Genomic DNA, 12,545 nt, shown 5'->3' with positions numbered 1-12,545 from the left:
CAGCCCCGTCTGGAGAGAGCGGGACAGGACAGGAGTCCAGGTGAGGGAGCGCTGCGCTGTGCTGTGTCTATCTGTGCCATGGAGGCTGGAGCTGTCCCGCTCCACATATAAGGCGCACCGGACTATAAGGCGCACTTACAATTTTTTAGAAAATCATAGTATTTTAAGTGCGCCTTATAGTCCGAAAAATACGGTATTTGTTTACAATGGTTTGAATTTTTTACAAGTCATCAGATAATATAAAAGTTATACATGTTACATATCGTTGTAAACGACTTGAGGAACATGCATAACAAGTCAGTTTTATCCCAGGGCGAATGGCGTAAAAACAAAAAAAACCCTAAATAAAAAAAAAAAGCTTTTTTGTTTAATTTCACCACACATTGAATTTTTTTCTGGTTTTGCAGTGTACTTTATGCAAAAATTCAGCCTGTCATTACAAAGTACAATTAGTGACGCAAAAAATAAGGGCTCATGTGGGTCTCTAGGTGGAAAAATGCAAGTGCTATGGCCTTTTAAACACTAAAACGCAAAAACGAAAATTGGCTCCGTCCTTAAAGGACAACTCCGACAAAAAAATTTTTTAGCTTATTTAACACACATTACAAAGTTATATAACTTTGTAATGTGGTTAAATACCCGGTCTGGCCCCCTTCTCCCACTTTCCGACCCCCCCACCTATTACGATCGTCACGGTCCTCTTCTCCCGGGCGGCATCTGGTGACGACGACGTCAGAGTCGGGGGGCGGTTCGGGTCTTCTTCCTCCTCGGCGTCTTCTTAGAGAGTGAATGGGACGGAAAAGGCTGCTAGTGCACATGCGCACCAGCAGCCTTTTCATTGGCTGGAGCGCATCACATGGCTTTCAGCTTGCTCAGCCCTGATTGGCTGAGGTTGCTGGAAGCCATGTGATGCGCTCCAGCCAATGACCAGGACCCCCCAGGACCCGGAAGTCAGAGACATCGCTGGACGGCGGATGGCGGGGCGGACGGCGGGCGAATGGAGGGGCGATCGTCACCAGAGGGATGGTGAGTATGGTGTCTGTGTGTGTCTGTGTTTTTTTTTTGGGGGGGGGGGTTCCGCCAGAGTTGTCCTTTAAGAGGTTAAGGACCCATGCCGTGCCGGTACGTGGGCCCCTTAACGGGGCGCTGCAGCAGGGTGACGATTGGGGAAGATGGCCTGCTATAATACATAGCAGGCCATCTCTCCCTGTCGGCATGGGGGGGTGGTTTACACCCCCCGTGCCGAGACAGCACCAATCGTCATTACTGTTACAAGAAATGATGGCCACGGTGCCATGGTGCCGATCACCATGGTCGGCCGACCGGGCCCGGCCAGCCGATAATTGCAATATAAGTGTAAAAAAAAGTCTAATACCTGCATCTGAACACCTCAGCTAGTTAGCTGAGCTGTTCAGAGCAGGTATTTGCCCATACTCACCTGATCCAGGCGTCTGGAGCGATGTCTTCCGGGTCCCACGGCGTCCTCTTCTTCCCCGTTGCCTATCTTCGGCTTTTTGCTGTCTACTGCCCCTTAGCGGCTGATAAGTGTATTTAATGCACCTATCAGTAGCTATAGTTTTTATAGTGTTTTTTTCCCCATTTTTTTTTTTACGCACCCTACCGCCGCTGAGTGCGGATCAGCATCCCCCTATATCCAACCTATATGTCTGCTGAGTGCGACATTTATTAGCAACTACTTTTTTGGTGTAGGTTTTTTTCTTTTCTTACTGTCAAAAAAAAAAAATGTAAAAAACACTACATTACATTACACTACATCAAATAAAGTTTTACACTACACTACATTACACATTTACATACCCCATATACTAATCCCCGTATAAAAATGGCCCACAGGGTTTTTTCGGCGGAAGAGGCATACGCTCTTATTGCCTCCGACACCGAAACAGCCAGTGACTATGAATGGGGGGATCCTTTTTTCCTCCTTTCATCCTCATCACCATCATCCAGTGATGATGAATTTCCACCTTGACGTCCAAAGAGGACGCCTAAGGCTGCCTCCCAGACACATCATCCCAATAAGAGATCACGGTATGGCGTGAAATTCTACAAACTCTGTGAGAGGGGTATGTGAACTTGTTCATTCTTTGGACGGAGTGCGGAGAGGCGCACGCCTGCATCAGTCCGTCGGCGGGTGCAAGCTGCAGAATGCGCAACGGGTTATCCATCGCCATTCCGCAGTGTGAACTTACAATTAGAGTGAATGAAGGAAGGGTCACCCGAATCCAGCCAGCAGAATGCCCCACCCATCCTAGGAGTTAGTGGGAAGATCGTTTGGGAACTGATCTTCCCACTGCTGGACAAAGGTTACTACCTGTAAGGGGATAACTTTTATACCAGCACCCCCTCTTCCGGTCCCTCGCTGCCCGAGCTATTGGAGCTTGTGGAATGATCCGAAAAAATCAGAAGCAGTAATTAGAGCCCTAATATTTAGCAGCCATGGAGCGGACCCAGCGATTTTTGATATGAAGAACCCCGTATGGTACCAGGACAACATTTTCCAGGTGACGTCCCGCACATTGGAAAACAGGGGAGATCCCTGAAGAAGTGCAGAGTGTGCCGTAAAAGGGGGATCAGGAAGGACATCATTTTCCAGTGTGACACCTGTCCTGATCACCTCAGCCCCTGCATACAGGATCGCTTAAAGGCGTACCACATAGATTCTAAATTTTCTACATTCCTTCCCTTATTCCTATTTCAGGGGTCACGTTGATTCACGGATTATTCTGATTGCCATTTTGGAATCGGGTAGGAAATTTTTCCCTGTGATGAGGCTATTGTCGTCTGCCTCATGAGGGTTTTTTTTGCCTTCCCCTGGATCAACACATCAACCTTATAAACTAATAATTTGCATAATACCCACAAATAAATAAAATTGTCCCTTTTCCCCACCTAAATAGGCACGGCCCCCATTCCCATTAAATGCATACAAAGGAACTCCCTAGACTCACATCGATTACTTGCAATGTGCATTTATTTGACAAGACGAGGTGCACACAATACAGAACGCGTTTTGGCACAATAGCCTTTATCAACTGCCTGTTGATAAAGGCTATTGTGGCGAAACGCGTTCTGCCCGACTGTATTGTGTGCACCTCGTCTTGTCAAATAAATTCACATTGCAAGTAATCGCTGTGAGTGCCGGGAGTTCCTGTGTATGCATCATGAGATTGTCCACGTGCACCACGTGGCGGAGTGCCAACATTGAAGATGATTCCCATTCCCATTAGAGACTTGCCATGCTGCATTTACAAAGCCCCTGTGCTGCCAGGACAGTGGAAACCCCCCACAAGTGACCCCATTCTGGAAACTGCACCCCATCAGGAATATAACAAGGGGTGCAGCGGGGATATGGACCCCTTGGTGACGGGCACATTTGTTTTGTGAAAATGAAAAAAAAATTGTATTTTTCATTTTCACAGCACATGTTCTACATATGTGTCCGTCACCAGTGGGGTCCATATGCTCAATGTACCCCTTGTTAAATTCCTTGAGGGGTGTAATTTCCAGAATGGGGTCACTTGTGGTGGGTTTCCACTGTCCTGGCAGCACAGGGGCTTTGTAAATGCAACATGGCCTTCATCCTTGCCCTGTGCCCATATTGCACATTATGCAAACATATGGGTTATTTTCGTACTCAGGTGTAATTACCATACAAGTTTTGCATTTATATTCTCTTTTAACCACTTGTGGAAACGAAAAAAAATCAAGGCTAGACCAACATTTATCATTGATCTAGTCTTGATTTTTTTTATTTTCACAAGGGGTTTAAAGATTTAAAAAAAACACAAAATGTGTAGAGTAACTTTCCCCGAGTACAGAAATACCCCACAATAGGTGTAGAGCAATATCAATGATGAACACATGATGTCGCATTTACAAACACCCCACAAGTGACCCCATTCTGGAAACTACACCCCTCAAGGAATCTGAGGTCTTTGGGTAGGGAGTTCCAGAGGACTGGTGCAGCACGAGAGAAGTCTTGGAGGCGGGAGTGAGAGGTTCTGATTATAGAAGAGGTTAGTGTAAGGTCATTAGCAGAACGCAGAGCACGGAAAGGATGGTAGGTGGAGATGAGGGAGGAGATGTATGGAGGGGCAGAGTTGTGGATAGCTTTATGGGTGAGGGTGAGGAGTTTGAACTGTGTTCTATATCTAATAGGTAACCAGTGCAGTGACTGGCACAGGGGGGAGACATGAGTATAACGGCTGGAGAGGAAGATGAGTCTGGCTGCTGCATTTAGGATAGACTGGAGAGGGGAAAGCTTAGAGAAAGGAAGACCGATTGGTTTGGGGGGGTCAGATTGTGGGTACAGAGTCGCTTTAAAGTCTGCTGGAATTAACCAGGTAGTGCATTTACCAGACATCAACACAATGTCTGTCTGCTCCTCCTTGGTTAACCTCTGCGACATGTCAATAGTTGTAACAAGAAACATGTCAATAACTCAATAATGAATAAAGCTAAGTTAAAAATGAGCACACCATTGTTTTTCTTGCGCAATTTTGTGTGTGTGTGTATGTGTGTGTGTGTATGTTTGATGTGTCACATGGCCCCCATTCCCATTGTAAAAAGTAAAGTTGAATCCAAAATGGCGGCTTTGCAGATGACCCAGCTTAAAAAGTTTTCCCCCTACCATGTTCTTATATGCCACAAACGGAAAGGTGATATCAGCAACCACTTCCTTTTTATTATGCTGTATCCATACTTATGGCCCACCATGTATATTCATTTTTATTTATTTTTTTTATCATCCTGTAAAACAAAGCTATACATACCAGAAATCTAGGCCCAGTCTCCTGAAGGCAGCTTTTTAGTCTTGTACTGGTTGGAAAAAAAGAGACTAAACACATGAAGTCTGGCCAGTACAAAGTGACATTGCTCAATGTGTCCATAAATCAAATGACTGCCTTCTCTCTGCGCGCGCACTCTCTGAGTGCGCAGATGACCGGGGAAACATGGGACTTCCCTTGTTTAGGTTCTTTAAAAAAAAAAGTCACAACAGAGGAAGTGCTGTGTTTTTCATAACTAGAAAAAAAAATGAATGTATACTGCAAACTTGCTTTATTTCACATATACTGCTGATTTAGCTTTTGAAAGTTATAACAGGAAATCTACTAACATTAAGCTAACTATTTTTAAAACCATCTTGTCATGTCCCAGGACAGTGGTTTAGAAAACAAATGTGTACAGTAATAGAGATGTCAAGCGTTTTCTAGCCAGAACGCTAACATCTAAGGAAAAGGGACAGTGTAACAAGAGGTATACCCCAAAAGAACTTGAGAAAAAACATGAGATGGAGAGTTTGAATAGCAACATGTAACCACAAGATTAGGTCTTTCTGAGAAGCCATATAGACCTAACAGGGAGCAATAAGTCCAATCTGAAAACCTTACTGTAGGCACATATGGAGCAGCACACATAATAAAAAGTAGAATTTCTGTTTTTCAGGGCCAAGGTAACCAGAGTCATAGCTGTAAAGTGGTGGCAGAGAGATCTGCATAGATGGAGACCTGATGGTAGGGTCCTGGAAGACCCTCATTCCTTCTTGCAAAGGTCCAGTAATTTCCTCGCTAAAATGTCACTAGGAACAAAGCCATCCAAGTGCTTTTGCCTGGCTTGCACATCCCCCACAAGGCTATAATGGGTATCAATCAGTTCATTGAGTGAAGATGTGAAATCAGCAAATTTAGAGGTCAATATAGTTAACCCTGGTGCCTAAATCATCCACTGTAGAACGGATTGGGTTATTCAGGTTGATAACATCCGCTTGGAAGGATCTACACAGCATCAATAACATGTACCTCATAGTGGACCCAGTTACAGCCTTATTATAGACTGGCATAGACAGTAAATCAGCATCTGGAGCAGGGTCTGGAGGAGCAGAGGAATCCCATCAGAACGCTCACATGTAAGAGCTGTAAAGCGTCTATAATGTGTGGTACTCTAGGAACTCTGTCTGTGGGTCCCTTCCGGCACCATCTTGGCAGGAGGCTGGGTCCGCAGAAAAATAGAATTTAATGCATTTTTTTGGGCCACTGCTACTGCAGGAGCTCTGGAGCTACATGTCCATACAGTCTGGCTTCCAGGTCATGCCCTGCTGTTTACATTGCAATCATTTATCCTCCTGACTTATGCCTTGTTCTCTGACCTTCCTTATTTGCTGCCAGCCCTGACTTCTTTGCCTGTTTATTATAGTGCTTGAAAAAGCACTATATTGTAATCCGTATTCTTCTTCTTCTGTTTTTTCTTCTTCTTCCAGCTATTCTTCTGCGCGTAATACAGCCCAAACCGCTTTGCGCACAGACTCCGTTGAAACTGCGTTTCGAAGCCCTCGGCGGTGTGAGGTGTGCTATCTATTTTTTGTTTCGATTGGATTTGAAGTTTTTAAGAAATTTACGTTTAAAGACCCCTAATTTCCCATAGAAAATAATCACCCATTGGAAATAATGGCCACACTCTAAGCGCTAACAGCCCACATATCACAGCACATATGCAAATAGCTGAAATCTATTAGCCAATAGGAATTCTAAGGTCTTGTCAGGCAATGTATCACAACATTCACACAGTCACATGTCCACTATTGGCCAATAGAACATGTAGAAGATGGAAGGTCCTAAACAATTTAGTCTCCCTGACATGAGTAAGATTGTCATGGTAACCGAGCAATGATCTTTACCATTATAGCAGAGTTAAGTCAGTAAAATAGCAGCGCTAAGGCAGCCATGTAGCAGGGACGGTACCCAAGCCGCTCTAAAAGGGATGGTACCCAAGCCGCTCTTAAAGGGACGGTACCCAAGATGCTATTAAAGGGACCCATGTCACTCTTAAAGGGATGGGACCCAAGTCGCTCTTAAAGGGACCCATGTCACTCTTAAAGGGATGGGACCCAAGTCGCTCTTAAAGGGACCCAGGTCGCTCTTTAAGGGACCAAGGTCGCTCTTAAAGGGACCCATGCCGCTCTTAAAGCGACCCATGCCGCTCTTAAAGAGGTGGGACCGGAGTTGCTCTTAAAGGGACCCAAGTCGCTCTTAAAGGGACCCATGTCGCTCCTAAAGGGACTGGGCCCGAATCGCTTTTAAATGGACCCAAGTCGCTCTTAAAGGAACCCAAGCCACTCTTAAAGGGACCCAAGTCGCTCTTAACCTCCTAAGGACGCATGACGTAGTCGCAGTGGTCCCGGGTGCCGCGTGTAGCATGACAGCTGCATCCGATTACTGAATTAGTGGGCATGGCGATCGCACCGTGCCCGCTAATTTAGTAATCGGATGTAGCTGTCAAAGATGGCGCTGATTCGGGCTCGGCTCTCGGATGCTTTTGGCTGCAGCAGCTGAAAGCAAACGAGTGCCGATCTCATTGATCTTTGCTGTATAAGTATACAGCAAAGATCTCAATGAGAGATCAGTGCACTTATACTAGAAGTCCCCCAGGGGGACTTCTAGTATAAGTGTAAAAAAAAAAAAAAGAAGTGTTGTTATTAGTAAAAAGCCCCCTCCCCTAATAAAAGTCTGAATCACCCCCCTTTTCCCATGTTTTAAATAAAAGTAAATAAATAAATAAACAAACATGTTGGTATGGCGCATATTAATCACATTCCTGATCTCCCACGGTAAACGGCGTAAGCGCCAAAAAATCCCAAAGTGCAAAATTGCGCATTTTTGGTCGCATCAAATCCAGAAAAAGTGTAATAAAAAGCGATCAAAAAGTCGTATATGCGCAATCAAGGTACCAATAGAAAGTAAACATTATGGCGCAAAAAATGACACCTCACACAGCCCTATAGACCAAAGGATAAAAGCGCTATAAGTATGGGAATGGAGCGATTTTAAGAAACATATATTTGTTAACAATGGTTTGAATTTTTTACAGGCCATCAGATAAAAGAAAAGTTTTACATGTTATATATCGTTGTAATCGTAACGACTTGAGGAATATGCATAACAGGTCAGTTTTACCTCAGGGCTAATGGCGTAAAAAGAAATACCCCCCAAAGAAAAATATGTGTTTTATTGTTCAATTTCACTACACATTGAATTTTTTTGCTGGTTTCGCAGTGTACTTTATGCAAAAATTCTAAGTACAATTAGTGACGCAAAAAATAAGGGCTCATGTGGGTCTCTAGGTGGAAAAATGCAAGTGCTATGGACTTTTAAACACAAGGAGGAAAAAACGAAAACGCAAAAACGGAAATTGGCTCCGTCCTTAAGAGTTTAAAGGGTCCCAGGTCACTCTTCAAGGGATGGGACCCATGTCGCTCTTTAAGTGACCCAAGTCACTCTTAAGAGCGGCCTGGGTCCCTTCAAGAGCGGCCTGGGTCCCTTCAAGAGCGACTTGGGTGCCTTTAAGAGCGTTTAACACCTAAAGGGACCCAAGTCGCTCTTAAAGGGGCCTAAATCGCTCTTAAAGGGGCCTAAGTCGCTCTTAAAGGGACCCATGTCGCTTTTAAAGGGACTCATGTTGCTCTTAAAGGAACAGGATCCAAGTCGCTCTTAAAGGGACAGGACCCAATTCACTCTTAAAGGGATCGGACCCAAGTCGCTCCTAAAGGGACCCAAGTTGTTCTTAAAGGGACGGGACCCAAGTTGCTCTTAAAGGGACGGGACCCAAGCTGCTCTTAAAGGGACGGGACCCAAGTTGCTCTTAAAGGGACCCATGTTGCTCTTAAAGGGCCGCAACCCAAGTTGCTCTTAAAGGGACGGGACCTAGGGTTAAAGTTTCTCTTAAAGGGAAGTCACTGGTAAAGTTTCTCTCTTTTCAAGCACTATGTATTTTCCTGGAAATGCAAATCTAGTTGAGTTCCTTATCTGGACCTTGTTTTGTACTGTGCTGCCCGACTGTTGCCGACCCGGACTGTTCATTCTCCCTTATTGTGTTGTTTATCTTTATGCATTTTGTGTTACACTTGCCCAGTATAGGGATTGTTGCCCAGTTGCTTGTTGCCGTTTAGGGCAGGTCATGGCAAGTAGGCAGTGACAGTGGGCAGGACTGAGCACCAGTCATACCACAAAGTTTCTTAAATTTAATTTACCTTCTGCTTAAGACATAGTTATTGTAATGAGAATACCCCTTCAAGCCTGAAATTTCTTGCTGTATTGCCAAGATACTCCACAGCACTTCATAATTCTGGTGGTAAATGTTCAGACAGAAATCAGACATTATAGCAATACACACTAAGCCTGGGACTTGGGGGGGTCACAGTAGATGGTTATGAAACCAAAACTTGTCAATACATAAATTATTAAAACATACCTTTTACTATATTCAGTTAAAAATCCAAAACAATCCTTAAATAATAGAAAAAAAATCCGTAAATAATAGAAATATAAACCACCACCAGTAATAAGAGAGGGGCCTAGTCACACCCTAGCTTAAACCCTCGGCCTAGGCGGGGTGGTCCCACTCAGGAAACCTAAACCTGATGGACCCTAGTGCACCCTACTTATAGGGTGAGCACTACCTTCCAAAGATCGACTAGGACCTCCCCTTTCTACCTAAACCATTCACCCTTCTTACCAGATTCCAAGAAAACCCCAATATACACCCAAAAACATCCAAAACACAAAAAACCTCACCAAAAACAAAATATACAATATGCACTAACACCCATGGACCTGAATCGTCCCCTCAGGTGATATGTAAACACTTGCCTCAACCCGTTTCCCCCTGCCAGTTGTCGCAGGGTTTATCAGGAGGCTTACAGTATGCTATTTAGGCTCAGTCCTGGTAGTACAAGGTTATTAACAATATGTTTAAATTTTACAATTTCACATGTTTAAATAATGCACACCATATCCCTTATGTCAGCTTATAGAAGGCATTTCTATATAGCATCTATACATTGGGGAAAAAAATACTCCTCCTAAAGTGCTTGGTGCTAAATGATACAATAAACAGATATACAGAACAATTTACTAATAGACAGCGGATAGACAAATGGCAACAGATTGGTAAATAGCAAAAACATAACGTGACTAGTATAATATAGTAATAAGGTGCCAAGTATATTTATTCCCTGAACAGCATATATCAATGCAGTATATTGTTCAAAACACACAGCCATATGGATAGGTGTATTGTTATCCGGTAGCCACAGATGGAGAGGAATCTAGATCACCAGCTGATGTCCTGGACGTGCCATGCTACCTCTCTTTTGTTTTTGTTGAGGTTTTTTGTGTTTTGTATGTGCAGGCTGGGTTCACACTACGTATATATTTCAGTCAGTATTGTGGTCCTCATATTGCAACCAAAACCAGGAGTGGATTAAAAACACAGAAAGGATCTGTTCACACAATGTTGAAATTGAGTGGATGGCCGCCATATAACAGTAAATAACTGCCATTATTTCAATACAACAGCCGTTGTTTTAAAATAACACCAAACATTTGCCATTATATGGCAGCCATCCACTCAATTTCAACATTGTGTGAACAGAGCCTTTTTGTGTTTTCAATCCACTCCTGGTTTTGGTTGCAATATGAGGACCACAATACTGACTGAAATACACGTCGTGTGAACCCAGCCTTAGGCTGGGTTCACACTACGTATATTTCAGGCAGTATTTGGTCTTCATGTCAGGTCCTCATAGCAACCAAAACCAGGAGTGGATTAAAAACACAGAAAGTCTCTGTCCACACACTGATGAAATTGAGTGGATGGCCGCCATATAACAGTAAATAACGGCCATCATTTCAATATAACAGACGTTGTTTTAAGATAACAGTAAATATTTGCCATTAAATGGCGGCCATCCACTCAATTTCACCATTGTGTGAACAGAGCCTTTTTGTGTTTTTAATCCACTCCTGGTCTTGGTTGCAATATGAGGACCACAATACTGCCTGAAATATACTGTGTGTGAACCAAGCCTAAGGGTGTATATTAAGATTTTCTTGGAATCTGGTAAGAAGGGTAAGTGGTTTAGGTAGAAAGGGGAGGTCCTAATGGACCTTTGGAAGGTAGAGCTCACCCTATAAGTAGGGTGCACTAGGGGCTTAGGTGTTAAGCTAGGGCATGACAGGGATTAGAATAGGCCCCTGTCTGATTACTGCCACTTCCCCTATAGAGATATTAATATCAGATTCCTAGTGACTGGTGGTTTAGATTACCATTATTTACGGCTTGTTTTGGATCTTTACCTGAATATAATAAAAGGGTATGTTTTAACTTGTACTACTATAAAATAAGCCTGAGACTAAATCAAGATTCTGACTACGACAGGGGTGATGCAAGCGACATCACCTTGTGGCACCCTGTAAATCTCAGTGCATTGCACCTAATGAAAGTACACAGTGTCACTTTGAGATCCCAAGATGGCAGTGACAGCAACCCAACATCGGCAAGAAAATCTGTCTTAAGGCTGGGTTGGTGCCACTTTGGGGGCACGGTGCAACCTCATTTAGTGGCATTGGGTACAACCCACCTTGATCTGTAGTGGCCTCAATCTCCATGTAGCTCCAGCCTTACTCACAGCAGTTCTGCTTGGAAGCTCATATTGAAATCCATCCACAAACGTGTACTTTTAAAACCACACTGATTTTTGAGGCTGGTTTTAATACATCATCATCATCATTATCATCATCATCATCATAAAAATAATAATAATGTATATAGTTTTCATTAACCATGTAACATTCCCTAGTTATCAATTTAAATAATTATACAAGAGCTTATAGTCTGACAAACACACACTTACAAAAACACAATATTCATACCTGAATATTAACTTGATAGTCTGTTGGACCATGTATTGAACCATAAAGTGCAAAGCCAACAACAAATATTCTTCGATTAACTGAAAACCTGAAACATTTATAAAATATGAAATTAGCAATCAGAGATATTGTTACAAAAACGTTTAAAACATTGTATACCATTTTATTTTACCATAGCCATCTGTTTGAAGTAGTAGTGCAGATAACACTTTCTACTAACGCAAAACAAAAAAATAATGTCAAAGCCCTCCTCCACCAGCCTTCCCTGACCTAAGGGTGCCTTTACACAGAGAGATTTATCTGACAGATTTGTGAAGCCAAAGCCAGGAATGTATTTTAAAACAGGAGAAATCTCACTATTTCCTTTATGACCTGTTCACTGTTTATAGTCTGTTCCTGGCTTTGGCTTAAAAAATCTGACAGATAAATCTCTCTGTGTAAAGGCACACCAATGGGCCCGGCCCGATCATTTTCGTAAACCAGCGCCGATCTGCTAGATCGGCCCTCGTTTAATGGACCTATTACATGGCCTGATAATCGGGCAGTAAGGGCTGCATGGACATAGTGATGTCCATGCAGCCCTTGCCCAAACACCTGACATATCTATCCTGGTGAGAAGACCTCTCTCCACTCCTGGTCTTCTCTCCTGTACTTCACCGCTTCCCGGTCCTGGCAGTAGCCGTGTTTGCCCAGGCTGCCAGAGCACAGGAGAGAAGACCAGGAGCAGGGTGACGTAAGGGGTCACGTGTTTGGGAAATCGTTAGCAGTCAGCTGCACATCGCAACGACACATAGCAATGTGCAGTTGGGGCCCGGCGAT

At 43.6% G+C, this 12,545-nt stretch overlaps 1 protein-coding gene across 3 annotated transcripts in view; it reads right to left on the bottom strand.

Annotated features, from left to right (window-relative positions):
* The window catches only part of LOC138797578 (BTB/POZ domain-containing protein 2-like), a 550,827-nt gene that overhangs the window by 163,624 nt on the left and 374,658 nt on the right, over nt 1–12,545 (bottom strand). For 2 of the 3 annotated variants that reach the window (XM_069977918.1, XM_069977917.1), the window contains one exon: nt 11,727–11,814. The exons of the other annotated variant lie outside the window; for it this stretch is intronic. In XM_069977918.1, the coding sequence (XP_069834019.1) occupies nt 11,727–11,814 (88 nt within the window). The remainder of the gene's footprint in view (nt 1–11,726; nt 11,815–12,545) is intronic. 3 annotated transcript variants of the gene reach the window in all.

This window comes from Dendropsophus ebraccatus, chromosome 7 (assembly GCF_027789765.1).
Source record: "Dendropsophus ebraccatus isolate aDenEbr1 chromosome 7, aDenEbr1.pat, whole genome shotgun sequence".
NCBI lineage: Eukaryota > Metazoa > Chordata > Amphibia > Anura > Hylidae > Dendropsophus > Dendropsophus ebraccatus.
Note: the sequence above shows the minus strand (reverse complement) of the source record. Positions and strands in the feature narration are given on the sequence as shown.